General features: G+C 40.6%; 2 protein-coding genes and 1 long non-coding RNA gene across 4 annotated transcripts in view; 2 read left to right on the forward strand and 1 right to left on the reverse strand.

The window, feature by feature from the left end:
* Window positions 1–10,657, forward strand: part of LOC106572807 (tumor necrosis factor receptor superfamily member 5) — a 16,401-nt gene extending 5,744 nt beyond the window's left edge. Inside the window, exons 4-11 of one of the 2 annotated variants that reach the window (XM_045696404.1) lie at window positions 5,751–5,856; window positions 5,948–6,229; window positions 6,341–6,428; window positions 6,559–6,740; window positions 7,526–7,545; window positions 7,695–7,743; window positions 9,354–9,496; window positions 10,622–10,657. In XM_045696404.1, the coding sequence (XP_045552360.1) occupies window positions 5,751–5,856; window positions 5,948–6,229; window positions 6,341–6,428; window positions 6,559–6,740; window positions 7,526–7,545; window positions 7,695–7,743; window positions 9,354–9,496; window positions 10,622–10,642 (891 nt within the window). In that variant the 3' untranslated portion in view covers window positions 10,643–10,657. Of the gene's footprint in view, window positions 1–5,750; window positions 5,857–5,947; window positions 6,230–6,340; window positions 6,429–6,558; window positions 6,741–7,525; window positions 7,546–7,694; window positions 7,744–7,837; window positions 7,912–9,353; window positions 9,497–10,621 lie in introns of those variants that run through there. The other variant, XM_014147297.2, reaches the window with a different exon arrangement.
* Window positions 1–27,796, reverse strand: part of LOC106572746 (uncharacterized) — an 89,540-nt gene that overhangs the window by 46,531 nt on the left and 15,213 nt on the right. The gene's annotated exons all lie outside the window — the stretch shown is intronic.
* Window positions 11,068–27,596, forward strand: LOC123727357 (tumor necrosis factor receptor superfamily member 14). The gene is made up of 7 exons (XM_045696414.1): window positions 11,068–11,160; window positions 23,468–23,577; window positions 24,914–25,003; window positions 25,383–25,508; window positions 25,755–25,913; window positions 26,114–26,198; window positions 27,333–27,596. The coding sequence occupies exons 3-7, from the start codon at window positions 24,991–24,993 to the stop codon at window positions 27,487–27,489; spliced, it is 540 nt and encodes a 179-aa protein (XP_045552370.1). The 5' UTR covers window positions 11,068–11,160; window positions 23,468–23,577; window positions 24,914–24,990; the 3' UTR covers window positions 27,490–27,596.

The raw sequence follows: 27,796 nt of genomic DNA on the forward strand, positions 1-27,796 counted from the left end.
TTCAGCCAGAGCCTGCAAAGCCACGATTCAGCGTTTTGCCGCCTTCTGAGAGCCTATGGCAGCCGTAGGAAGTGTCACGGGACAGCTAAGATCCTCACTCTTCAATAAACAGAGACAAGAAGAACGACACCTTGTCAGACAGGCCACTTCCTGCATGAAGTCTTCTCAGGTTTTTGCCTGCCATATGAGTTCTGTTATACTCACAGACACCATTCAAACAGTTTTAGAAACTTTGGAGTGTTTTCTATCCAAAGCCAATAATTATATGCATATTCTAGTTACTGGGCAGGAATAGTAACCAGATTAAATCAGGTACGTTTTTTATCCAGCCGTGAAAATACTGCCCCCTAGCCATAACAGGTTAAAAACCGATATCAAAGCTACCGTGCATACCTATATAACGTAGGTACATGACGTAATGACGCCACGTTGCACAACATTTTACACAGCATTCCTAACCTAGCCCACAATGTCTGCTGTGTGGATCGAGCAGTCAACAAGTCGAACAGTCATTTTGAAAGCATAAGATAATTTCAGCGAGACAACTCAAAAGGCGAATTCCATTGAAGCCAAGATAATGGAATTCATTGCCCTTGACAATCAGCCGTTCTCGGTCGTGGGTGATGTTGGCTTTCGCCGACTGGTCGAGCACCGGTATACATTACCAAGTGTGTATTAGCTAGGTTGCCACTTGTTGTTCGATTATTGAAATTGAACTTCAGTTCATGAAAATAAATAGCTAGCCAGCTACTTAACCCTGTTGCCCAAAGCTAACGTTATAAGCAGCCAGCTAGCTTCATCTGGCTAGTGAGGCTCGACCGGACCAGGTTATGTGTTGTGAAGCTAGCCACAATAAGGATTAGGCACAATAGTGCAATTTGCAGTTTTGCCTTAAATAAAAGTATGTAATTGACAGTGATGCAAATGAATACAAATAGTAGAATTATGCCATACTTTTATTTTGAAGGCTAACCGCAACATCCAGTATTGTGGCTAATCCTTATTGTGGCTAGCTTCACAGATGGGTCCGACCATTAATCAAATAAGAACTGTCTTATAAATTAGGGTTATTTTAAATGACACCTAGCTAACTATAGCTACTGAAACAGATTGTCGTGCTATTTGATGTGTTTCTTTTTTGACACGCAAAAACCCAAGCGGCGTTCCATAGAATTCCTGGTTGAGAATGAAACGACTGAACAAATGAACAACGAAACAGTACAGCAAGTAAGTGAAATAAATAGGTTTTACTGGTAATGGGGACGTGGTAAACGCCAACAAAATAACTTTTTGGTCAGTCTGGTGTGTGTAACCTTTATTTAACTAGGCAAGTCGGTTAAGAACAAATTCTTATTTACTATGACGGCCCAAACGACGCTTGGCCAATTGTGCTCCACCCTATGGGACTCCCAATCACGGCCGGATTTGATGCAGCCTGGATTCAAACCAGGGACTGTAGTGACACTTCTGGCACTGAAATGCAGTGCCTTACAACACAGACCGCTACATCCATGTGTAACAATTTAACTGTACTAGAATGCTTAAAAGGCCCAAAAATGTTAAATAGCAGTTATCGGTATTATTTTTTGTCAAGAAAAATATTGGATATCAGTATCGGCCAAAAATGTCATATCGGTGCATCACTAGCTGTAACATAGCAAAATGAGGAAAAAGTCAAGGGGTTTGAATACTTTCTGAATGCACTGTATATTGGAAGCAGTCCTGCATAGGAATTAATGGATATTTACATTCAATAAAATGTTTCAAAGTATGAAATGACTTGTATTTTAGTATTTCTTTGTTGAAGTGTGGACAGTGACAGTACTAGTGATGCACCGATATGACATTTTTGACCGATATCCGATATTTTCCTTGCCAAATAACCTGATACCGATTTATAAAAAAATAAATTGTGGCCTAATAAGCATTCTAATACAGTTAAATAGTTAACACACACGGACGCAGCGGTCTAAGGCACTGCATCTCAGTGCAAGAGGCGTCACTACAGTCCCTGGTTCAACCGTGAGTGGGAGTCCCATAAGGCGGCGCACAATTGGCCCAGCGTCGTCCGGGTTTGGCCGGGGTAGACAGTCATTGTAAATAAGAATTTATTCTTAACTGACTTGCCTAGTTAAAGAAAGGTTACACACACCAGACTGACCAAAAGGTTATTTTGTTGGCGTTTACCACGTCCCCATTACCAGTAAAACCTATTTCTTTCACTTACTTGCTGTACTGTTTCGTTGTTCATTTGTTCAGTCGTTTCATTCTCAACCAGGAATTCTATGGAACGCCGCTTGGGTCTTTGCGTGTCAAAAAATAAAACAATGACCAGTAGATAACGATTTGATTACACTATCACTTGTATTTCATGTCACAACGATTCATAGATGCGTATGCTATGATGCTGGTGAAGTTGTTTCGCGCACCAGAAGTGCTGGTCCAAAAAAATAAAAGCTAGCTAGCTCAAGGAAGCAAACAATGTTCTTCCCCAAAAACATAGCAAAACGACATCTGTTTCAATAGCTAGCTAACTACACTGCTCAAAAAAATAAAGGGAACACTAAAATAACACATCCTAGATCTGAATGAAATAAATAATCTTATTAAATACTTTTTTCTTTACATAGTTGAATGTGCTGACAACAAAATCACACAAAATTAATCAATAGAAATCCAATTTATCAACCCATGGAGGTCTGGATTTGGAGTCACACTCAAAATTAAAGTGGAAAACCACACTACAGGCTGATCCAACTTTGATGTAATGTCCTTAAAACAAGTCAAAATGAGGCTCAGTAGTGTGTGTGGCCTCCACGTGCCTGTATAACCTCCCTACAACGCCTGGGCATGCTCCTGATGAGGTGGCGGATGGTCTCCTGAGGGATCTCCTCCCAGACCTGGACTAAAGCATCCGCCAACTCCTGGACAGTCTGTGGTGCAACGTGGTGTTGGTGGATGGAGCGAGACATGATGTCCCAGATGTGCTCAATTGGATTCAGGTCTGGGGAACGGGCATCAGGCCAGTCCATAGCATCAATGCCTTCCTCTTGCAGGAACTGCTGACACACTCCAGCCACATGAGGTCTAGCATTGTCTTGCATTAGGAGGAACCCAGGGCCAACCGCACCAGCATATGGTCTCACAAGGGGTCTGAGGATCTCATCTCAGTACCTAATGGCAGTCAGGCTACCTCTGGCGAGCACATGGAGGGCTGTGCGGCCCCCCAAAGAAATGCCACCCCACACCATGACTGACCCACCGCCAAACCGGTCATGCTGGAGGATGTTGCAGGCAGCAGAACATTCTCCACGGCGTCTCCAGACTCTGTCACGACTGTCACGTGCTCAGTGTGAACCTGCTTTCATCTGTGAAGAGCACAGGGCGCCAGTGGCGAATTTGCCAATCTTGGTGTTCTCTGGCAAATGCCAAACGTCCTGCACGGTGTTGGGCTGTAAGCACAACCCCCACCTGTGGACGTCGGGCCCTCATACCACCCTCATGGAGTCTGTTTCTGACCGTTTGAGCAGACACATGCACATTTGTGGCCTGCTGGAGGTCATTTTGCAGGGCTCTGGCAGTGCTCCTCCTTGCACAAAGGCGGAGGTAGCGGTCCTGCTGCTGGGTTGTTGCCCTCCTACGGCCTCCTCCACGTCTCCTGATGTACTGGCCTGTCTCCTGGTAGCGCCTCCATGCTCTGGACACTACGCTGACAGACACAGCAATCCTTCTTGCCACAGCTCGCATTGATGTGCCATCCTGGATGAGCTGCACTACCTGAGCCACTTGTGTGGGTTGTAGGCTCCGTCTCATGCTACCACTAGAGTGAAAGCACCGGCAGCATTCAAAAGTGACCAAAACATCAGCCAGGAAGCATAGGAACTGAGAAGTGGTCTGTGGTCACCACCTGCAGAACCACTCCTTTATTGGGGGTGTCTTGCTAATTGCCTATAATTTCCACCTGTTGTCTATTCCCTTTGCACAACAGCATGTGACATGTATTGTCAATCAGTGTTGCTTCCTAAGTGGACAGTTTGATTTCACAGAAGTGTGATTGACTTGGAGTTACATTGTGTTGTTTAAGTGTTCCCTTTTATTTTTTTGAGCAGTCTATATAGCTGCTAGGTGTCATCTAAAATAACCCTAATTTATAACACAGTTTGTATTTGATTAATGGTGGTCAGATCCATCCATGTGAAGCTAGCCACAATAGTGGACTTTGCGGTTTGCCTTCAAAATAAAAGTATGGCATAATTCTACTATTTGTATTCATTTTCATCACTGTCAATTACATACTTTTATTTAAGCAAAACGCAAATTCCACTATCGTGCCTAATGCTTATTGTGGCTAGCTACACAACACATAACCTGATCCGGTCGAGCCTCACTAGCCAGATGAAGCTAGCTGGCTGCTTATAACGTTCACTTTGGGCAACAGGGTTAAGTAGCTGGCTAGCTATTCAATAGTCGAACAACAAGTGGCAACCTAGCTAATACTTACTCAAAAAGATTCTGAAAATCATTGCTAAGAATAATGAAAATGACTGCAGTTTCTACTGGTCATTGTTTTCAGCCTGGTTGTATTGGTGCTAGCTAGGTACCAAGCTAAAGCTAGCGACCCCAGAAGTTGCAGTCGAACAAATGATGCTTTATTACCTACGCGGTATTGTAAACACATAGTTCGTGGCCGGTGTTTGCTTGTTTGCAGACTTTTTTGTACAGTGTTGACAGTGCTAATGGCATTCCATAGTATCTATGTATGTATCGAAGCTATTACTGTCTAAATCCGGTAGGGCAACATCTGAAAAATAGCGCACTTGGTAGTGTGTACCGGTGCTCGACCAGTCGGCGAAAGCCAACATCACCCATGACAGACAACGGATTGCTTGCCAAGGGCAATGAATTCCATTATCTTGGCTTTAATGGAATTCGCCTTTTGAGTTGTCTCGCTGAAATTCTTGCTCTTTCAAATGACTGCACGACTTGTTGACTGCTCAATCTACACAGCAGACATTGTGGGCTAGGTTAGGAATGCTGTGTTGCACGTGTAGCGCAAAATGTTACGTGGCGTCATTACGGCATGTACCTACGTTATATAGGTATGCACGTCAGCTTTGACGACGGTTTTGCACATCGGCGTTAAACTAGACATCAGCCAATACCGATGTTGGCATTTTCAGCTAATATCTGCCGATTCCAATATGTTCGCCGACATATCGCACATCCCTAATTAGTACAACAACAAAAAAATACTTTAACGCATAGGTTAAAAGTCCATGCTAATTCACATACATTAATGCATACTTATTCATTATTTTGTCTAATGGAATATAGGCTACTTATCAAAAACTAATGTAGACATTAATACATGCATTTCTATAACTTCCTAAATCTTTACCAAAATGGCTGCTTGGTTCTCAATTGTCATCCTGGGTTTATACATTTGTGTCAAATTCTTGTTTTGAAAATTGTTTGGTCTTTGAACATTGTCAAATCTTCCAGCAGGGGACATGGCCTTGCAAAAGCTAATTATTATATTTACTATTTGAAAAAATCAATCTGAGTAAGTAAATTTCACTAACATTTATTAATCAAAACATGGAAATCTTTAACTATGCTTTCTCTCAATCGCAACTCTCCTCCAGTCTTATCTCTACTTTAACCCCAAACTCTCTTCAACCCTGCTTCATCAATTGTGACCCCGCCCTATTTTTTAACAGTGGTAATGTGTTCATTTTCTCTATTTACAGATGAACCTAGCTATCATTTTGACACTTCTAAATATCCAGCGCTCTATTGCATGTGGTAGAGCAGAGTACAGAACAGGTGATGAATGCTGTCCTATGTGTTCTCCAGGTAAGGACCAGCTCTGTATACTATATGGATTATTATGAAGAAAATAAATTCCAATATCAATCAATCCATGACACTGACCTTTATCCCACAGGAAACCGGGTATATAGACACTGTACAGAATTTACAAGTACTTCCTGTGTCCCCTGTACCGACTCCACTTTCCTTGATGAACCCAATGGTCTTACGGCATGCATACCGTGTACAAACTGTGACCCTGGATTTGGTTTGAAGGTAATGCAGCCATGTAGACCTTCATCAGACACTGTCTGTGGGACACTGGAGGGGTTCTACTGTCTAGACCCAACTAAGGATGGTTGTAGAGCAGCCCAGAGACACAGCAGCTGTAAACCTGGTCAATACATCAGCCACACAGGTATGTCTTCATGCAAATCTTCCATTGACATCAGTACATGATTTATGCAGTCGTGAGTTAAGCACATCTCAAGTTAGGATCCTTAATGAGTTTCACCCTGTGTTGGTGCAGGAACAACATCTACAGATACTGTGTGTTCTGACTGTACTGGTGATACCTATTCAAATGGATCATTAACATCCTGCCAGACACACACACAGTAAGTATGGCTCATGTATAATGGTTATTTCCTTCAAATACTGCAATATGAGAACAGTTTTCATAATGTAAAACTGAAAGTTAGATGACTAAATTGTTGATTTACCAGTGGTCTATTTCTCTTATTATAGATGTGATACCTTGAAGCTTCAGCAAATTAAACCTGGAACTTATCAGTCAGACTCTGAATGTGGACCACAGACCTCCCTTTCCATGGCTGTAATAATACCTGCTGTGGTGGGGGTGGTACTAGCTGTGATATCAGCAGTGACGGCAGTAGCTATTAGAAGAAAAATAAAAGCTCCTGTATCTGGTGAGATTATTTTGGGGAATTGTACAGTTTCATTTATTGTTTTAATTGCCCAGATTAACAAGTGAGAAACATTCAACACTGAATCAACTCACATTTTATTTGTCACATGCACCGAATACAACGGACTTTACCGTGAAATGCTTGCTTACGAGCCCTTCCAAACGATGCAGTTAAAAAACAAATACAAAATAGTAACACGAGGATTCAAATCAAATACACAAGAATGTAGCTATATACAGGGAGTACCAGTACAGTTCCCGTTTGGCTCAGTTGGTAGAGCATGGTGCTTGCAATGCTAGGGTTGTGGGTTCAATTCCCATGGGGGAACAGTATGGAAAATGAATGCACTCACTACTGTGTAAGTAGCTCTGGAAAAGAGTGTCTGCTAAACTCTTAAAATAAATACTAAAGCACACAAGATGAGTACAATTAAATACACAAGAATAGAGCTACATACAGGAACTACCAGTACAAGATGAATACAATTAAATACACAAGAATAGTGCTACATACAGGAATACCAGTACAATCACAAAAATATGCTACATACAGGAAGTACCATACAAGATGAATACAATTAAATACACAAGAATAGTGCTACATACAGGAAGTACCAGTACCAGATCACACAAGAATAGTGCTACATACAGGAAGTACCAGTACAAGATGAAGAAAATGAAATGCACAATAATGTTCGGAAAATCATGACAATGCTCCTGTCAGACAGTATGTTATCGAGTTCTAAATTAGTTTTTGTCTCAATGTTGATTCTTGTACTTTTCCAGAGACACAAAGCCCTACAGAGGTATGTTAATGAATAATCCCCCAATACCCACTTTATACAGCAGTATTTTCTATCATACTCAATGTGGTAAGGAGATGGCTGACAGGAATTTGTATTACCTCAAAGGTTGCACTTTTTTGTTTTATTGAGTTGAGGTTTCCTTTTACTAGGTTTCAGTCACAGAGGGAACGTCAATGCTGTTTGTGGGAACAAGAACAGGTAAGGTAGCCTATAACATCAGAATGGTACAGTATGCTTGTTCATGGATTTCAGCCAGATTTTTGCTAAAATGTGTCTTATGAATATTATACAGATTCAAGCCTCCAGTTCATTCATCAGAACAATCCAGTCTAATGTGTGGTTCATTGGCTTGAAAACTAGACTAGGCAGTAGGGCCCAATTTCTGTCCACTACATGGTGAATGTGATCTAGACTCTGTTTTTAAATAAAGGTTGGAGGCTGGCACATTTGTTTTGTGGTGTACAGATTAAAAAGGCCATGACCTTGATAGACAGCCCGTCTTCCAATACTGGGGATGAAGGAAACCTTAGTAGGAGCCCGATCTGTTTTGTTCTGGGAAAGGTCAGGTGTGTCCATGATTTCAATTCAAGTCAGTTGACGGTAATTGGAATAAAACACAAATGAGATTTTGTAGGACACTCCACCTGGTCTTTGGATACTGGTGCCAGATATATTGAGCAATTGCCCTTGAACTGTAGAAATCTTCAGATGATCCCACAATATCCTTATGGAACTTGTGATGATGTACTGTAGATTCTGTTGACACAAACTGCAAAGGACATCTGAATGAGATTTCCTGGACTGGTATGGGGAAAAATGGACTCCACTTGTTGAGTGACCATGGATTTGTATAATCCCACAGAGTAAACATCAAGAGGCAATGGTGCAGTGTAGGCTATGTCCAGTGTGACCCATTTATTTTGTTAAACTTTTATTTAACTAGGCAAGTCAGGTAAGAACAAATTCTTATTTAGAATGACGGCCTACCCTGGACGATGCTGGGCCAATTGTTCACCGCCTTATGCGACTCCCATTCACAGCTGGATGTGATACAGCCTGGATTAGAACCAGGGACTGTAGTGACTCCTCTTGCACTGAGATGCAGTGCCTTAGACCTGCACCACTGGGGAGCCCTGATGCATAGGAATGGGACAAATGTTCTGTATACAGTTCTATTCTTACAATCCTCCTAAAATATATATTTTGTCACACTGGGATACGTGCTGTGAAATGTGTTGTTTTACAGGGTCATTCCTAGTAGTACTCTGCCCCTGGAGTAAATTAGGGTTAAGTGCCTTGCTCAAGGACACATCGACAGATTTCACCTTGATTGTACAGTTATTTGTATTGTAGCTTTGCGTTTTATGTGTATTTTGTAGATATTGTATTATACGTTGCACATTATTCAATTCCATTATTCATTGTATTAATAATGTATTGATGTTTTTGATTCCATGGGTTTACAGTCTATTCTATTGAATCCATTTGCTTCTCTGTAAGTCATGGTTGCTTGTTTCACCAGCCATCAGTGCTCAGCCTATTGTTGCTGTAAGTGTATTGCTGGTGACTAATGTCCCCTCTTGGGATTAATAAATAGAGGATCTGCATTACAATTAAGCCAGCTAACTTTCTTATGTTCAAGTGTCCCAATGACATTAGCTACATTGTAAAAATGCTATTGAATAAAGCAAAATGTGAAAACTGCAAGGGTGTGAGTAGGTCTGTTTAGTTAATCTGTATAATGAACATCCTGATATTTCAGACGTGTATTATTGACTAAATTCCGAAACAATTCTTCATTTCTTCAGAGATTCCAAACGAGAAGGATTATGTTGACATTCCTTTAAAAAGTGCATCCTTCCTTGGAAACTCACTGATTGGACAGGTGATTTGGCTCCACATGGGTTTCACCTGTCATTTATACCTCAAGGAAGGATGGAAGGCAGTGGAGGTCAGTGCCGTTTTAAGATTAGGGGAGGACGATTTATTTTAATGAGCATGACCTTATTTATATTACAGCATATTCATGACTGTCATTCATATTCCATTCACCCAGCTTAATGTAACAGGCTAGGCTAGGTTTAGGCTACTACATCATACTCTAATTATCCCTATACCCATCATGAGATTGCTACAATCTAGCCTACAAATGAAATTTTACAACGCAGGCGCACAAGTCGAGAAATCAAGGTGACAGACAGTGACACTTTCAATACCACCTTCCACACTCTTGTCTGCATCTAGCTGATCTTGGGTGTAATCAATAGTCCAAACAACTGCAAACGAGTTTCTATTGGACAAATTCAAGAATGTTTATCCCTGTTTTGTTCTGTTAGCTGCTGTTTTAAGAAATGTTTTTCAACCGAATGACCAGGTTTAAGTGCCTTTGAACGGGGTATGGTAGTAGGTGTCAGGCGCACCGTTTTGTGTCAAGAACTGCAACGCTGCTGGGTTTTTTACACAATAGTTTCCCTGTATATAAAAAATGGTCCCCCACCCAAAGGACATCCAGCCAACTTGACACAACTGTGGGAAGTAATGGAGTCAACATGGGCCAGCAGCCCTGTGGAATACTTTCGACACCTTGTTAGCGTCCATGCCCTGACGAATTGAGGCTGTTCTGTACACTCAGTGTATATTTGAGTGCTATGAGCGTGTACAATAATCATGCACTCATATGTGTACTGAACAACAAGTTGTGACCTTTGTTCATTTGATAAGGTTTAATGGGTATACAGCCATATACTGAATAACCCAGCAGTGCTCTAACTTTAACAGTGTCATCTATCCCTCTGCCTTAAAACACTCATGGTTGACTAAAATTGAATCTAAAACTAAACTTGAAAAGAAACAAAAAAGAAAGTAGAAACTTCAGGTTACAAGACTGTTCAAACTAAAACTGATACCAAAACCAACAGACCACAACACACATCTAGAATTAAATATAAAAACCTGTGAAATGAAAGAAAAAAAAATGAATGAAAAGCCAAAATTGTAAAGAAAATAAATATTTTCAAATGAGTAGCTGAAGTAACCTTGGTCATCTCAGTTTTCTGTGTGTTTCTTTGTATTGAAGGCTGAGTTGATAGATTCCTGACCTCCAGATGAACTAAGGGAGGTGGAGAGGGAGGTACAGGAGAAGAGCCAGCAGATAGCCATGCTAGAAGAGGAGCTCCACAGGCTGAGAGGCTAGCCCTGAGTGGGGTCCTGACGTTATGTTATCTTCTTGTATAAGACCTATAAGACCTAAAACGAATCTGTGCCACAAACACAAATCTTCAAGTGTGAATATGCCTCTGCTATCTGCTTGTCGTTTTTTTTTTTTTTTTCATTTGTGAGAAGTGAAAATGAAAATAAGACACAAAACATTTACTTAAACAAGGGAAGCATAGAAATAGTGAACATACTGTATAACAGATCTACCGCTTCTTAGACTTGCTTTAAATGAGTGACTGATCTATAGCTAATTTCTATGCAAATTTGGTCTGTTCGACCAAAAGGTTCATACTGCAGCTTTAAGGGTTAGGGACGTCCCAAGGATCCCTGATAGCACTAACGCTGGAAAGTATCTCGTTCATAAACGAAAGTGTAAACTAGTCCGAGTTAATCAAACAGGTAAAACTGCTCTGTTACATGTGTAGGAAAAGTGTATTCAATATTGATTAAATATGTGTAATATCGTATTTGAAATATGATGTTCGAAATGAACTGTTAGCTAAAGTTTTATTTTACGTTAGTGCTAGTCCTAAAGGACACGACGCTTCACGTCCAGCGGTTTGTGTAGCCAAGACAAAATGTAGTTTATCTAAATTACATTATTGTACCTTCATTATGCTAGCCTATCTACATACATGATAAAAGACAAACACCAAGAGGCTGGTCAGCGTTGTTTTAGCTAGACACGGGCTTAAAGGGTAACATTAGGTAGCATAACCGTAACTACATGTAACATATGTCTTTGCATTAGTATACGCGTCAAAACTCCCAAAGCGAAGTGACACCTCGCTTTATTCGAGTTATAACTTAAAACTGATCAGAATTTCGAAGGTGCAATTTCGAAATTGGGTAGTGCATCATCAGTTTTCCTGTCATTTCTACTTGCACATCATGATGTGTTCATTTGCTAAATTGTAATTACTTCGCTACTATGGCCTATTTATTGCCTTACCTCCTCACGCCATTTGCACACAATATATAGACTTTCTTTTTTTTCTATTGGTGTTTTGACTGTACGTTTGTTTATTCCATGTGTAACTCTGTTGTTTGTGTCGCACTGCTTTGCTTTATCTTGGCCAGGTCGCAGTTGTAAATGAGAACTTGTTCTCAACTGGCCTACCTGGTTAAATGAAGGTGAAAAAAATGTCAGGCATTGCATAACTTAGAGAGCAATTTATAACGTGTCAGAAATGTCCAGATCAACTAGCCCATGTCAGCAAACATTTTTTGCTAGGTTATGTAGCCCATAGATTTTGTTGTAATGTTTCAGACACTCAAAGATGACATGAATAAACCTGCTAAATTCTCTCCACCAACCAGAGGGGTGTGAACAGTGTGTGTCATGAACAGTGCTTGTGTCCATAGAAATAGACATGGGGGCGGGATGTTCCCCAATGCTGGAAGAGGGGCCTGAGTGAAACAGTTTGAAACAGTTTTCATAATGTAAAACTGAAAGTTAGATGACTAAATTGTTGATGTACCAGTGGTCTATTTCTGTTATTATAGATGTGATACCTTGAAGCTTCAGCAAATTAAACCTGTAACTCATTGGTCCGACTCTGAATGTGGACCACAAACCTCCCCTCCCATGGCTGTAATCAAATCTGCTGTTGTGTTGTTCCTAGCTGTGATTGTAGCAGTGACAGCAGTAGCTATTATGCAGCAGTGACAGCAGTAGCTATTATGCAGCAGTGACAACAGTAGCTATTATGCAGCAGTGACAGCAGTAGCTATTATGCAGCAGTGACAACAGTAGCTATTATGCAGCAGTGACAACAGTAGCTATTATGCAGCAGTGACAACAGTAGCTATTATGCAGCAGTGACAGCAGTAGCTATTATGCAGCAGTGACAACAGTAGCTATTATGCAGCAGTGACAGCAGTAGCTATTATGCAGCAGTGACAACAGTAGCTATTATGCAGCAGTGACAACAGTAGCTATTATGCAGCAGTGACAACAGTAGCTATTATGCAGCAGTGACAACAGTAGCTATTATGCAGCAGTGACAGCAGTAGCTATTATGCAGCAGTGACAGCAGTAGCTATTATGCAGCAGTGACAACAGTAGCTATTATGCAGCAGTGACAGCAGTAGCTATTTTGCAGCAGTGACAGCAGTAGCTATTATGCAGCAGTGACAGCAGTAGCTATTATGCAGCAGTGACAGCAGTAGCTATTATGCAGCAGTGACAGCAGTAGCTATTATGCAGCAGTAGCTATTATGCAGCAGTGACAGCAGTAGCTATTATGCAGCAGTGACAGCAGTAGCTATTATGAAAAAAATAAGAGCCTACATCTGGTGAGATTAACTGGGGGAATTGTACAGTTTCATGTATTGTTTTAATTGTCCAGATGAACAAGTGAGAAACATCCAGCACTGAACTTAATCTAATTGTATTAGTCACATGCACCGTACTGTTGCCGCTTGCTATAGACCACCCTCCGCCCCCAGCTGTGCCCTCGACACCATATGTAATCTGATTGCCCCCCCATCTATCTTCTGAGCTCGTGCTGCTAGGTGACCTAAACTGGGACATGCTTAACACCCCGGCCATCCTACAATCTAAGCTTGATGCCCTCAATCTCACACAAATGATCAATGAACCTACCAGATATAACCCCAAATCCGTAAACACGGGCACCCTCATAGATATCATCCTAACTAACTCGCCCTCCAAATACACCTCTGCTGTTTTCAACCAAGATCTCAGCGATCACTGCCTCATTGCCTGCATCCGTAATGGGTCTGCGATCAAACGACCACCCCTCATCACTGTCAAATGCTCCCTAAAACACTTCTGCGAGCAGGCCTTTCTAATCGACCTGGCCGGGGTATCCTGGAATGACATCAACCTCATCCCGACAGTAGAGGATGCCTGGTTGTTCTTTAAAAATGCCTTCCTCACCATCTTAAATAAGCATGCCCCATTCCAAAAATTTAGAACCAGGAATAGATATAGCCCCTGGTTCACTCCAGACCTGTCTGCCCTTGACCAGCACAAAAACATCCTGTGGCGTTCTGCATTAGCATCGAATAGCCCCCGTGATATGCAACTTTTCAGGGAAGTTAGGAACCAATATACACAGGCAGTCAGGAAAGCTAAGGCTGGCTTTTTTAAACAGAAATGTGCATCCTGCAGTACAAACTCAAAAAAGTTCTGGGACACTGTAAAGTCCATGGAGAATAAGAGCACCTCCTCCCAGCTACCCACTGCTCTGATGCTAGGAAACACTGTTACAACTGATAAATCCACTATAATTGAGAATTTCAATGAGCATTTCTCTACGGCTGGCCATGCTTTCCACCTGGCTACCCCTACCCCGGGTCAACTGCCCGGCACCCTCCACAGCAACCTGCCAAAGCCCCCACCATTTCTCCTTCACCCATATCCAGATAGCTGATGTTCTGAAAGAGCTGCAAAATCTGGACCCCTACAAATCAGCCGGGCTAGACAATCTGGACCCTCTCTTTCTAAAATTATCTGCCGAAATTGTTGCAACCCCTATTACTAGCCTGTTCAACCTCTCTTTCGTATCGTCTGATATTCCCAAAGATTGGAAAGCTGCTGCGGTCATCCCCCTCTTCAAAAGGGGAGACACTCTAGACCCAAACTGCTACAGGCCGATATCTATCCTACACTGCATCTCTAAGGTCTTCGAAAGCCAAGTTAACAAACAGATTACCGACCATTTTGAATCACACCGTACCTTCTCCGCTATGCGATCTGGTTTCAGAGCCGGTCATGGGTGCACCTCAGCCACGCTCAAGGTCCTTAACGATATCATAACCGCCATCAATAAGAGACATTACTGTGCAGCTGTATTCATCAACCTGGCGAAGGCTTTCGACTCTGTCAATCACCACATTCTTATTGGCAGACTCAACAGTCTTGGTTTCTCAAATGATTGCCTCGCCTGGTTCACCAACTACTTCTCTGATAGAGTTCAGTGTGTCAAATCGGAGGGCCTGTTGTCCGGACCTCTGGCAGTCTCTATGGGGGTGCCACAGGGTTCAATTCTTGGGCTGACTCTCTTCTCTGTATACATCAATTATGACGCTCTTGCTGCTGGTGATTCTCTGATCCACCTCTACGCAGACGACACCATTCTGTATACTTCTGGCACTTCTTTGGACACTGTGTTAACTAACCTCCAGACGAGCTTCAATGCCATACAACTCTCCTTCCGTGGCCTCCAACTGCTCTTAAACGCAAATAAAACTAAATGCATGCTATTCAACCGATCATTGCCCGCACCTGCCCGCCCATCCAGCATCACTACTCTGGACGGCTCTGACTTAGAATACGTGGATAACTACAAATACCTGGGTGTCTGGCTAGACTGTAAACTCTCCTTCCAGACTCATATTAAGCATCTCCAATCCAAAATTAAATCTAGAATCGGCTTCCTATTTCGCAACAAAGCATCCTTCACTCATGCTGCCAAACATACCCTCGTAAAACTGACCATCCTACCGATCCTCGACTTCGGCGATGTCATCTATAAAATTGCCTCCAACACTCTACTCAACAAACTGGATGCAGTCTATCACAGTGCCATCCGTTTTGTCACCAAAGCCCCATACACTACCCACCACTGCGACCTATATGCTCTCGTTGGCTGGCCCTCACTTCATACTCGTCGCCAAACCCACTGGCTACAGGTTATCTACAAGTCTCTGCTAGGTAAAGCCCCGCCTTATCTCAGCTCGCTGGTCACCATAGCAGCACCCACTCGTAGCACGCGCTCCAGCAGGTATATCTCACTGCTCACCCGCAAAGCCAATTCCTCCTTTGGTTGCCTTTCCTTCCAGTTCTCTGCTGCCAATGACTGGAATGAACTGCAAAAATCTCTGAAGCTGGAGATTCCCATCTCCCTCACTAGCTTTAAGCACCAGCTGTCAGAGCAGCTCACAGATCACTGCACCTGTACATAGCCCATCTGTATACAGCCCATCTATCTACCTCATCCCCATACTGTATTTATTTATTTTTTCTGCTCCTTTTGCACCCCAGTATCTCTACTTGCACATTCCATCTTTTGCACATCTACCATTCCAGTTTTTAATTGCCATACTGTAATTACTTTGCCACCATGGCCTATTTATTGCCTTAATTCCCTTATTTTACCTAATTTGCACTCACTGTATATAGACTTTTTGTTTTCTTTTTTTCTTCTGTGTTATTGACTGTATGTTTTGTTCATTCCATGTGTAACTCTGTGTTGTATGTGTCTAACTGCTATGCTTTATCTTGGCCAGGTCGCAGTTGCAAATGAGAACCTGTTCTCAACTAGCCTACCTGGTTAAATAAAGGTGAAATAAAATAAATAAAAAACTGAAATGCACCGAATACAACTTTACTGTGAAATGCTTGCTTACGAGCCCTTCCTAACAATGCAGAGTTTAAAAAATATATAAAAAGTAACATGAATAAAATACAAGAATGGAACCATGTACAGGGAGTCCCAGATCAAACAAGAGGAAGAAAATACAATAATATTTTGAAAATCATGACAATGCCACTGCCCACCTGTCATAGTGTATGTTATCGATTTCTAAATTAGTTTGTCTCAATGTTCATTCGTGTACCCTTCCAGAGAGTACTTTTCCAGAGACAAAGCCCTAAAGAGGTACAGTGGGGGAAAAAGGTATTTGATCCCCTGCTGATTTTGTACATTTGCCCACTTACAAAGAAATGATCAGTCTATAATTGTAATGGTAGGTTTATTTGAACAGTGGGAGACAGAATAACAACAAAAAAATCTAGAAAAATATTTCTGATTTAATACTTTACATATTTTCGTAAATTTGACTCTTATGAATTTTATGCTTACCGGATTAAAGCCTCCAGGATATTTATCGGAACAATCCAGGTTAATGTGTGGTTCATTGGCTTGAAAACTAGACTAGGTATTAGGGCACCATTTCTGTCCACAACATGGTGAATGTGATCTAGACTCCATTTTTAAATAAAAGTTGGAGGCTGGCACATTTGTTTTGTGGTGTACAGATTCAAAAATAGGACCATGACCTCGATAGACAGCCTGAAACCCTAAAATGTAACAAACAGATGATCCCACAACATCACCATGGACCTTATGGAACTTGTGCTTCTGGTGATGATGTACTGTAGATTCTGTTGATACAAACTGTAAAATGACCTGTGAATGATATGGCCTGGACACTGGTATGGAAAAAAATGGACTCCACTTGTTCTTGTGTGACCATGGATTTGTATCATCCGATTCCCCACAGAGTAAAACACAAGGGACAATGGTGCAGAGTGTAGGCTTTGTCCAATGTGTGACCAATGATGCATACCAATGGAGCAAAGGTTTTATATAACAGATTATTCAATTCATAGTGGCGTATTGTATTGCACTTTTTTGATTCCATGGGTTTATAATGTCCCCTCTTGGGATTAATAAATAGCAGGTCTGCAATAAAATATTATTATGTTCAAGTGTTCCAATGACCTTAGCTACATTGTAAAAAAAATATTTAAAACAAATTGATTGAAGAAAAATTAGAAAACGACAATGGTGATATTTCACTCGTGTATTTTTGAGTAAATTCAATGCCAATTGGGCCATATCAGTTCTTCATTTCTGAGATTCCAAACGAGGAAGATGTTCGAAACCCTTAAAAGCGCATCTTTCCTTCCTCATTTAAGAAAGGTAAAATTCTATTTGTGGATTAATTTACTTCTACCTTGATGCATTTCATGAAGGTTATCGATTTGCTTTTTTTCTCAGTAATTCGAAAACCATAAAAGGCATTGGGTAAAGGTAATTAAAACAGCGAATACAAATATAATTTTACATACATTTTACATGAATTTGACAATCTTGAAGCCCATTCAAAAAGGCCGTCACTAGTTACCACAGCCACAAAATCAAACTCCGCCCATTTCTACAATTTATCTTCAAATGTTATTTTCAACCTAACCTTAGCCACTGCTAACCTTATGCCTAACCTTCAATTACGTCCAAAATGCTAATTTATTTTAATTTATTTTGTTGATATAGTCCATTTTGACTATGTGTCTGTGTTAACTAGTGGAAATCGTTCAAAAACAGTACAGGACATTCATTTAATGGTCATGGCTAGAAGGGCTACAGCTGTAGTCAAATTAAAGTCAAAAGTTGAAATGTTTAGCATTTTAGCTAACCCTAAAGTTAACCCAATTCTCCTAACCTGCTTTTGAAAGGGTAGACCGGATGTTTGTGACCCTGACGCACTTGATTTGCGAGCTATCGACACATGGGTCGTAACTAGTTACCGAAAACACAGTCACAATTGGCTAGCTCGTAAGATTTCATGAAAACAAAAATCAGCTTTTTGGTATTTATTTAAGGTTAAGTATAAGGTTAACAGTGTGGTTAAGGTTAGGTTTAAAATCCTTTTTCAAAGATAAATTGTAGAAATATGCGAGGTTTAGCAATAATTCAACCTGGTCTCATACACTAGACGTAACATAGTAAACGTAAATCCAGGACACTCAGTCAGTATATGCTATGTTCCATATGGTTACATAAGATAGATGGTTAATTAAGGCCAAAGGTTGCGAGTTCGAATCTCATCACGAACAACTTTACTATTCTCAAGTACTTTTTAGCTACTTTCCAACTACTTATCTTGTTAGCTAACCCCTTAACTATTTTAGCTAACCCTTCCCTAACCCTTTAACCTAACTCCTAAACTTAACCTTACCCCTAGCTAACCTTAGCCACCTAACTAGAATTCATAACATGTCAAACATTTAGCAAATTCTTAACATATAGTCAGTGGTGGTAGTGGTGCCTGGAGAATTGGGTATACTCTAACTTTGCCCAAAATTTCCCAAACGGCCTCCCCAGCAAAGAAAAAAGCATGCGGTGTGAAAAATCCTGTTTTCCCATCTTTAATTTTTTTTATAAAGTTTGCTTATATATTTTCAGATTTTCACTCAAATAATTTTTGTTTTTGCTCAATCTGATTGGGTGGGCCTGACTCCCCAGTGGGCCTGACTCCCCTGACGCACACAGTGCATGATTACTGAATTGCACATCATAAATAGCCTGGGGCGGCAGGTAGCCTAGTGGTTAAAGCGTTGGGCCAGTAACAAAAATGTTGCTAGATCAAATCCCCAAGCTGACAAGGTAAAAATCTGCCATTCTGCCCCGTAACAAGGCAGTTAACCCACTGTTCCTAGGCCATCATTGTAAAATAAGAATTTGTGATCCGTAACCGGGATCAACAGCCAGCGAAATAATCAGAGCGCCATATTCAAAACCAAATCTAATAATTTCTGTTTCTCAAACATAGGACTATTTTACACCATTTTATAGATACACTTCTCCTGAATCGAACCACGTTGTCCGATTTCAAAAAGGCTTTACAGCGAAAGCCTTTTCGACAAAAACAACCACACAGCCATTTTCCAAGCAACTAGCATGCATCACAAATACCCAAAACACAGCTAAATGCAGCACTACCCTTTGACGATCTTCATCAGATGACACTCCTAGGACATCATGTTACACAATACATGCATTTTTTTTTCTCGATAAAGTTCATATTTATATATAAAAACAGCATTTTACATCGGCGCATGACGTTCAGAAAATATTTTCCCTCAAATACTGCAGGTGAATCAGCGCCACAATTTACAAAAATACTTGTCATAAACATTGATACAAAATTAAACTGTCATTCAAAGAATTATAGATGAACATCTCCTTTATGCAAACGCTATGAAAGATTTCAAAAAAGCTTCACGAAGAAAGCACTCTGCAATAATCTGAGTACTGAGCTCAGAAAAATACACTAGGCCATACAGATAGCCACCATCTTGGAGTCATCTAAAATCATACATTGCATTAGAAATATTCCCTTACCTTTGATCATCTTCATCAGAAGGCACTTCCAGGAATCCCAGGTCCACAACAAATGTTGTTTTGTTCGATAAAGTCCATAATGTCCAAATAACTCCTTGTTGTTCGTGTGTCCAGTAAGCTACTCCAAGTGTAGAAAGCGCGGCGGACGATGTCGCGACGAAAAGTTAAAAAAAGTTGTATTTACGTTCGTTCAAACATGTCAAAAGTTGTAAAACAGCAATCTTTAGGGCCTTCAGAACGTGAAGATTCAATAATATTTCAACCGGACGGTTCCTGTGTCTTGAAAAAGGTTTTGGAACGGGAGGATCCATCCTCATGTACGTGCTCCAAGAAGTGATGTCACCCCCTGCCTCAACAACTTCCCCTCCTTGTCATTCGGGCTCTGTTCATCGTAGAAGCTTCAAACAACTTTGTAAAGACTGTCGACATCTAGTGGAGGCCGTAGGAAGTGCACAATTATTACTATGTCACTGTGTATTCAATAGGAAACGACTTGAAGAGAGCCCATGCGTCCAGATTTCCACTTCCTGGTAGGATTTCTCTCAGGTTTTTGCTTGCCATATGAGTTCTATTATACTCACAGACACTATTCAAACGGTTTTAGAAACTTCAGAGTGTTTTCTATCCAAATCTACTAATAATATGCATATCCTAGCTTCTGAGTTTGAGTAGGAGGCAGTTTAATATGGGCACATATCTTTTCCGAAATTGTCAATACTGCCCCCTATCCTTAAGGAGCTGTAAGAGGGTTCTTAACTGACTTGCCTAGTTAAATAAAAATAACTAACCAAGACGTCAGACCAAACTTTTTCAATACCATTGTTGCCTTACATTCACTGGTAGATATCACAAGTTGAAACGTTTTTCCTATCTACCCTACCGGCTACCAAAGACATATGTGACGTATGTGAATATATTTGTGAATATATTTCACATGCTTTGCGGTAGTGTAGGCTACTTTGTGCATGATTTATCGATTGTGCTACATAATTTAAAAGTCATATACCTCCACTCCACTACTTTGATACGCATCAGTGGAGATTATGTAGTGAGTATACGCAATGACCACTGAAAAGAAAAGTAGGTATACAGTGTATACCTGCGTATAGCCTCCACTACATATAGTGATTTTAAAAATTCGTCACATATTGTACGTTTTTCAAATTCATAACATAATACGAATTCTATTTCGTAACATTTACAAAATGGGTGATGGACATCCACAAATTAATAAATACCATATGAAATGTAACATATCATACTAAATTGAGTGAATCGTTTTTACGTACAGAATAATACGAAATTCTCTGAGGCCAGGTTGAATAATTTTGACTGGTAACTAGAGATAACGAATTAGTTAGAAAAACAACATTACAGATAATTACAAAATAAGTATTCAAAAGCATATGTTGTATAACATTAGTATTTAAACACTTAGAACAAACGTTACATATAATACAAAAATAAGTTTAAAAGCATGTTGTATAACATAACACTTATTTTTTTAATAATCTGTAAAGTTTAATCTAACGTACACCTTCCGTCTGAACAGTATTTCCTCCTTGGTAAGTTAACGAACTGTATCTAGCTAAGTCCTTAACTACTGTCCTAATGAGAATCAAATAACGTTAGTCCAACTATGAAGTTGGCGATTCTAGCTACCCCCAATATGTAATCAGCAAACTTTAGCTATCTGCTAGAGTAACGTTATTAGCAAAGTCAGCATGTGAAAATGTAATGCCTTCAATCTGAACAGTGTCGGGTCACGTCAATTCGAATCTGGTATTAGAACAAATTATTTAGCAAAGAGTAACTCAAGTTTTCTTTGTTCTTTAATTATTGCAAACACTTGAATGGTAAATATGTTGTTCGTATATATATATACGGTCTCACTGTGACACCACGCAGGGCAGACAGAAAAGAGAACGACACATCCTTTGTTCTCCCTTATATACTCTGACAGAGATAGGCCAGCATTGAGCGGGAACTATCAGAGGGAGGAGGAGCGTGGTTTAAACTTGCTCATCCTAACGTCGGCGTGCAGGCTGGTTCCAGCCTCGTGACGCACTTCCTGTCGCCGGGTGTAGTTCTTGTCTTCAGCAGTTGACTTATCCGTAGTTTATATACTTAATATTGTAGCATAGCTTCCCCGGTATATTATATAGGTTATGCAAACAAATAGCCAGTTCAACCCTAACAACAGTATCCTCCTTGGTAAATTAGCGAACTGTATCTAGCTAACCGGCTATTTTAGCTAACGTTACTGTCCTAATGAAAATCAAGTAATGTTAGTCCAACTATCAAATTGCCGATTCTAGCTACCCCCCAAAATGGGATCAGCAAGCTACTGTACTACAGTATTAGCTACTGACTTCGCAACCACCACAACCATGTGCATGCATGTTGCCAAATATGTTGAATGCAAAGATGATGCTTTCATCGGTGTTGAATCCTTACTTGCCTAGCAGCATCAAGTTAACCCTAAAAATGGTCGGCATGTATAGCTACCACAATATTTTTATATTATCTAAACTAGATTGATTAGATTAAAATAAGGTTGGGGTGGAGCCTTGGAAGTCGTGCGCACATTCAGAAGTTTCAAGCTTATAATGACAGAGCCATAAAATTACTACCAAAATCCCAAATGTTGCATTTTTATGATTGCCTTGTATTCAGAGTTACTTGGAAATTAGTCTAGCGTACTCACCTGACGTTTCCGACCCGAAATAGATAACGGAGCTTCCAACTACACAAGTGACCGAGGTAAAGTCAGTTTCAGGTTGGATATTCAACTAATATTCGCCTGTAGTTTTAATTATGTCCACCAACAGCAGTTAGGGACCGTCAACATAGTGACAAATCTAATTTTTCATATTTCAATTACTCCTAAAACGTTAAAAACTGGTTCTAGCTAACCCATTGGCATAGTCACACATTGCACACACCTTTCTTTTGTCGATTTACATCTTGCACGATTTAAAATTATTGATTTAAATGTTAGAATTTCAATGGCTCTTTGGTCATGTGACCTACTGACTTCAAACAAGGTTCAGAATGTACACTCAGTGGCCCTACACATTGCACACTCTTTAGTTTGTCAATTTTCATCGCAACACATTTTTACATGAATTTTCAATGTTTCTAATTTCAATAGCTCCTTGGTCATGTGACTTACTGACCTCAAACTGGGTTCAGAATGTCCACTGACTACCCTTCTATATTGCACACCCTTTAGTTTGTCCATTTTTATCTCATGCAATTTTACATTAATTTTCAATGTTTCTAATTTCAATAGCTCCTTGGTCATGTGACCTACTGACTTCAAACAAGGTTCAGAATGTACACTCAGTGGGTCTACACATTGCAAACCCTTTAGTTTGTCCATTTTCATCTCACACGATTTTACATTTAATTTGCCTTCTCTGCTCCCCTGAAGGACAGTCACTCACACACCTATTCACTTGGGCCTTCTCCCTGGGGCCTTCCTGACCTCCAGGCAGGCCCCCATTGACCTGGTGACCTCTGACTCCTGGCCTCTAGGCCTATACTCCCTGCCCGCCTGTCTGCCCTCTCCCTTGGCCTGAGAATGTACAGCTTACTCCCTGGAACTATAGACCTCCAGGCCTCCACACCTACTCTCCTTACCCAGTCAACACCCCTCTCCCTTAGCCTTAGAGTATAGCTTACTCCCTGGAATTACTAAAACGTCTATAGTCCCGCTGTCAGGAACCATGTGCACCTGGTGACCCGTAACAGGCTTTGTGCACCCAGTAAACCGAAACAGGCTCTGTGCACCTGGTGACCGCCTGTTTTTTTTCTGCTCACAGACGAAGTCCCCACTCCAACAACCATGGCCTGAGTGCTGCCCCCATCCCCGTTCGCCCCTGCTTGGACTCGGAGTGGCCCCCACCTTGATGGAGGCCTCCTTGTGCACCTGGTAACCTGAAACAAGCTCTGTGCACCTGGTGACCCGTGTTTTTTTATCCACTCAGAGACTAAGTCCCCAACCCAACTTCCACAGCCTGAGTGCTGCCCCCCAGCCACTGAGTAACACCCAGTGGTATCATCAGAGGCTTTTCTGTTTTAAAAACTGTATGTGTGTTGGCTTTGCTATTTATCATAGTAATGACAGGCGTGTGCGCCATAGAAATAAGAACGAATAGAAAGAGCGTTTCCATTCAAGTCAATGATGGACTAAGGGGTGGAATGGCAGCCATTTTGCAAAGAAATAAATGCCATTGCATGAGCCACATCAGTTAGCATTATTTGAATTAACGATCTACATTACCATGGCAATCCAGCATCAGTTGATAAAACGTTCCAAAATGTTATGAAAATTATTACATTACAATATCAGGCAGCCATTGCAAGTGTACCCATGAGTTTACCAGTCAATTGCCAGGGTTAGAGCTTCAGTCTGTTCTATTCATTCTTATTTCTATGGTGTGGGTAGTGGTGTAGTCTGATTGGTAGTGGTGCTCCTGCTTCCCATCACTCAGAAGTTATGTAACAACCTAAGGTGACAACAATGCGTCGTCATGGAAGTTTCCCAGTTGCTTTGAATGTTGAAAATCATAGTGTAAAAACACTTTTAAAGCCTCAAAGGACAAGATGATCCAACTTTCAAAATTAGTCCTCTTTGGCTAGCCAAAACTAGCTAGCTAGGTACCTGTTTACCTTTCTTGCACATTCACACTTTTTTTAACCTTTATTTAACTAGGCAAGTCAGTTAAGAACAAATTCTTATTTACAATGACGGCCTACACCAGCCAAACCCAGACGACGCTGGGCCAATTCTGCGTCGCCCTATGGGACTCCCAATCACGGCCGGGTGTGATACAGCCTGGATTCGAACCAGGGTGTCTGTAGTGACGCCTCTACCACTGAGCTGCAGTGCCTTAGACCGCTGTGCCACTTGGGAGCCCAATTAAAAAGCTAATTAGCTACCACATGTTCTTGTCAAACTGTCCGAGTAGCTAGCAAGCAACAAGATATGCCAAAATTACAGTCTAAAAACGACTTGAAATAAATCAGATTTGAACGTTCAGCCACAAGTCACAGATTTGTATCTGACTTCAAACCACCTACGAAGGTGGTTTGAAATGTGTCTTGAAATATCTGATACCATGTGCTTTTTGGCTGTTTAGACTGCAGGAAAAATAACATTATAATTGGACATGCCACATTTTTTTATTTGAGTCACTTCAAACTGCCAATGTGGACATGGCTTTACAGACTGCCACTTAAAATATACATATTTTATGTTGTTTCAGGTTTTCATTTGGTGCTTGTACTTGGAAAGGATTGTGGTCCAGCAGAATATAAAACTAGTGATGGTCAGTGCTGCCCAATGTGTAATAAAGGTAATGTAAATGAATGCTTCATCTTTAAAAACGATTTTGTTTACAATTGCACACAACGGGTAGGAGAAATGCGTTAATAGTAAACAAGGGGGAGGTAGCCTACAATCTCACACAATACAGTATTTCAGTCTCATGCTGTAAATGAGAGGCATGTTTCATGGAACACAGCTCTCTGCATATTTGTGTTTAAATATTTTATAACCCCCCTGTGACATCATAGGGTGTCGTTTTCTTAAGACCCGTTCTTCTATCTTTTTCACTACATTCTGGTATGGTTGTGGAGATAGTGAATATAATGTTAAAAAGTGGAAAACTGACCTTTTAAAGAAAATATGTGACGTCTCAATAAGTTTTAATAAATTGTATTTTCTATGATTAGGCTTGGTGGTCCGCAGAGATTGTACATTGGAGTCCAGCACATCTTGCATACCCTGTATCAGAGGGACCTTCATGAACGAGGCCAATGGTCTAACCAAGTGCTTTCCCTGCACTCCCTGTGACCCAGGTACATTTACATTTCTTCCAAACCTTCCCATCTTTCCTTTTAGCAGTACACATCATACCCTTTTCACTGCTGAGCTGAGTTGTATGGCACTGGCTTGGTTCTGCATCCACCAACTGGAAAGTAAAATAGAAAATATCTGAGCCAGTGTCTTACGTTTCAGGTCACCACAATAGTGTGAAAAGGGTATGAGGTGCCTTCTCATAAGTAGTCCTCTGACTGAAATGAATCAACCCTGATATTTTCCAGGACAGGGCCTGTTCACTCAGACAGAGTGCAAACCAACAAGTAACACAGTCTGCGACGTTCTAGATGGATACTACTGTAGAAGCTACTCATCCAACTCTGAGTGTAACTTTGTAGTAGAACATACACACTGTTCACCGGGCCAGAGTACTAAATCACCTGGTAAGTATGAAGTAGAGGCTAAATATCGTACAGGACATTATAATTCTGATAAATGAGTATAACATGGGCTCTAGATAGCTTAGTGTTTTTCTCCTCTGGTTTCTTTTTGAAGTGAGTCATACCTCAGGTGATTTTTACTTCTCCAGCACCACAATTGTTCACTTTTGAACATGATAACAGTGTTTGTTCTCACCTTATAGGAACAAAGACAACAGATACCATGTGTGAGGAGTGTCAGCATGGATTTTACTCACAACATGGTGTGAACTGCACTGCTTGGACTGAGTAGGTCTTCGTTTGTGTTCTAGAGTTTCTTGAATTGCTTTTTTCTTTAAAAGTAATGGTGATATTGATGATATTATTTTTCACTAAACAGTATCAATGCTCAGATGGCCATCTATAAATTATGTTCTGGCAACCAGATAATGGTTGACAATATAATTACAGGCTGGATTAAATGGTAAATCCATTTGAATTCATTCACTTTTTGACAGCACACATTTTGATTTAAACAAAACCTTCCATACATATTTGCCCATTGTAGAAGTGCTCAGAAAGTGGCTTTTTGGACCTGAATGCCAAAACATTCAAGAGATACAAGGTGTTGACCTATTTCACCTATTTTGCATACCCCACCATTGTCACGCCTACTCCCGCTCTCCCTTTCTGGTTCTCGAGGGCGCCAGGCTGCCCTTCATTACGCACAACTGTCACCATCATTACGCGCAGCAGCGCTCATTGGACCCACCTGGACTCCTTCCCTTTGTTGATTTCCCCGTCTATAACTGTCTGCTTCCCCGTTTGTTCCCTGTGTCTGCATTAATGTCGTTTTGCGTTCTTGTCCAGACGCTGTTCTGTCCTGTTCCATTCCATGTCCGTTGATAATTAAATGTTCTCTCCGTCTCTCTGTACCTGCTTCTCATCTCTACCAGCGTCGATCCTTACAACCATACCATGAGACATCCATGTCTTCATCACTGGAAAAGATAAATGATTGAGATTGATATAATTTAAAAGCTTACAAACAGGGGTTTCAAACTATTTTATCATTTTTGGGGGAAAAACGAGGCATGGAAGGTATCACAACTTTCTTTTCAAGAAATGATTAAACTCAAGCATTTATCTTTTCCAGTGATGAAGACATGAATGTCTCATGGTATGGTGGGCTTTGCAAAATGGGTCAAATTTGAGCACCTTCATCTCCTGAATGTTTTGTCATTCAGATCCAAAAAGTAACTTTATAACCACTTTTTCTATAGGCAAATATGTATGGAAAGTCTTGCTTAAATCAAATGGAATGCTGTCAAAAAGTGATTGAATTGAAATGGATTTACCATTAATCCATATAAAACATACCATTACAATATGCTGTAGTTGACCTGCATAATTAAATAAGTGTTTGTGTTTCTTACTCTGCAGTTGTGCAGCAATGAGACGCGTGAAGACTGAAGATGGAAATTCTAGTCAAGATGTTATTTGGAACAAAGTGCCACCAAGGAGTCATGTCACTCTAATAGCTCCATCTAGAAAAAAGAAACGCACATCTATAAAGGCGAGGTGCTGGCTAGCGGAGTAGAAAACTAGAAAATAAGGGAAAGCCGCACAATCTAAGAGCTCAGATGCAAAAATTTAATAACCAACGTTTCGACAGCAAAGCTGTCTTCATCAGGGTATCATCACAAACACTGCGAGATGAGTCATTTATATAGTGTCAAGAAACACACAGGTGTTTGTAATCATGGCCAAGTGTGGCCTAATATCATTGGTTAACTCAAATATTTAAAAAATGGCATACAAAGAACATAGAAAAAGACAAACAAATGGATAGCATACGATCATAGCATTTGTAGTCTAAAATGTATCTAACAAACAATTACAATGGC

The sequence above is a fragment of the Salmo salar genome, chromosome ssa15 (assembly GCF_905237065.1).
Source record: "Salmo salar chromosome ssa15, Ssal_v3.1, whole genome shotgun sequence".
NCBI classification, from domain to species: domain Eukaryota; kingdom Metazoa; phylum Chordata; class Actinopteri; order Salmoniformes; family Salmonidae; genus Salmo; species Salmo salar.

What these genes read in the sequence shown, in the direction of transcription:
- LOC123727357 (XM_045696414.1), top strand. An exon ending in CTGCACTCCCTGTGACCCAG is followed by an intron (nt 25,509 to 25,754) that starts GTACATTTACAT and finishes GATATTTTCCAG; the next exon opens with GACAGGGCCTGTTCACTCAG. An exon ending in CCAGAGTACTAAATCACCTG is followed by an intron (nt 25,914 to 26,113) that starts GTAAGTATGAAG and finishes CTCACCTTATAG; the next exon opens with GAACAAAGACAACAGATACC.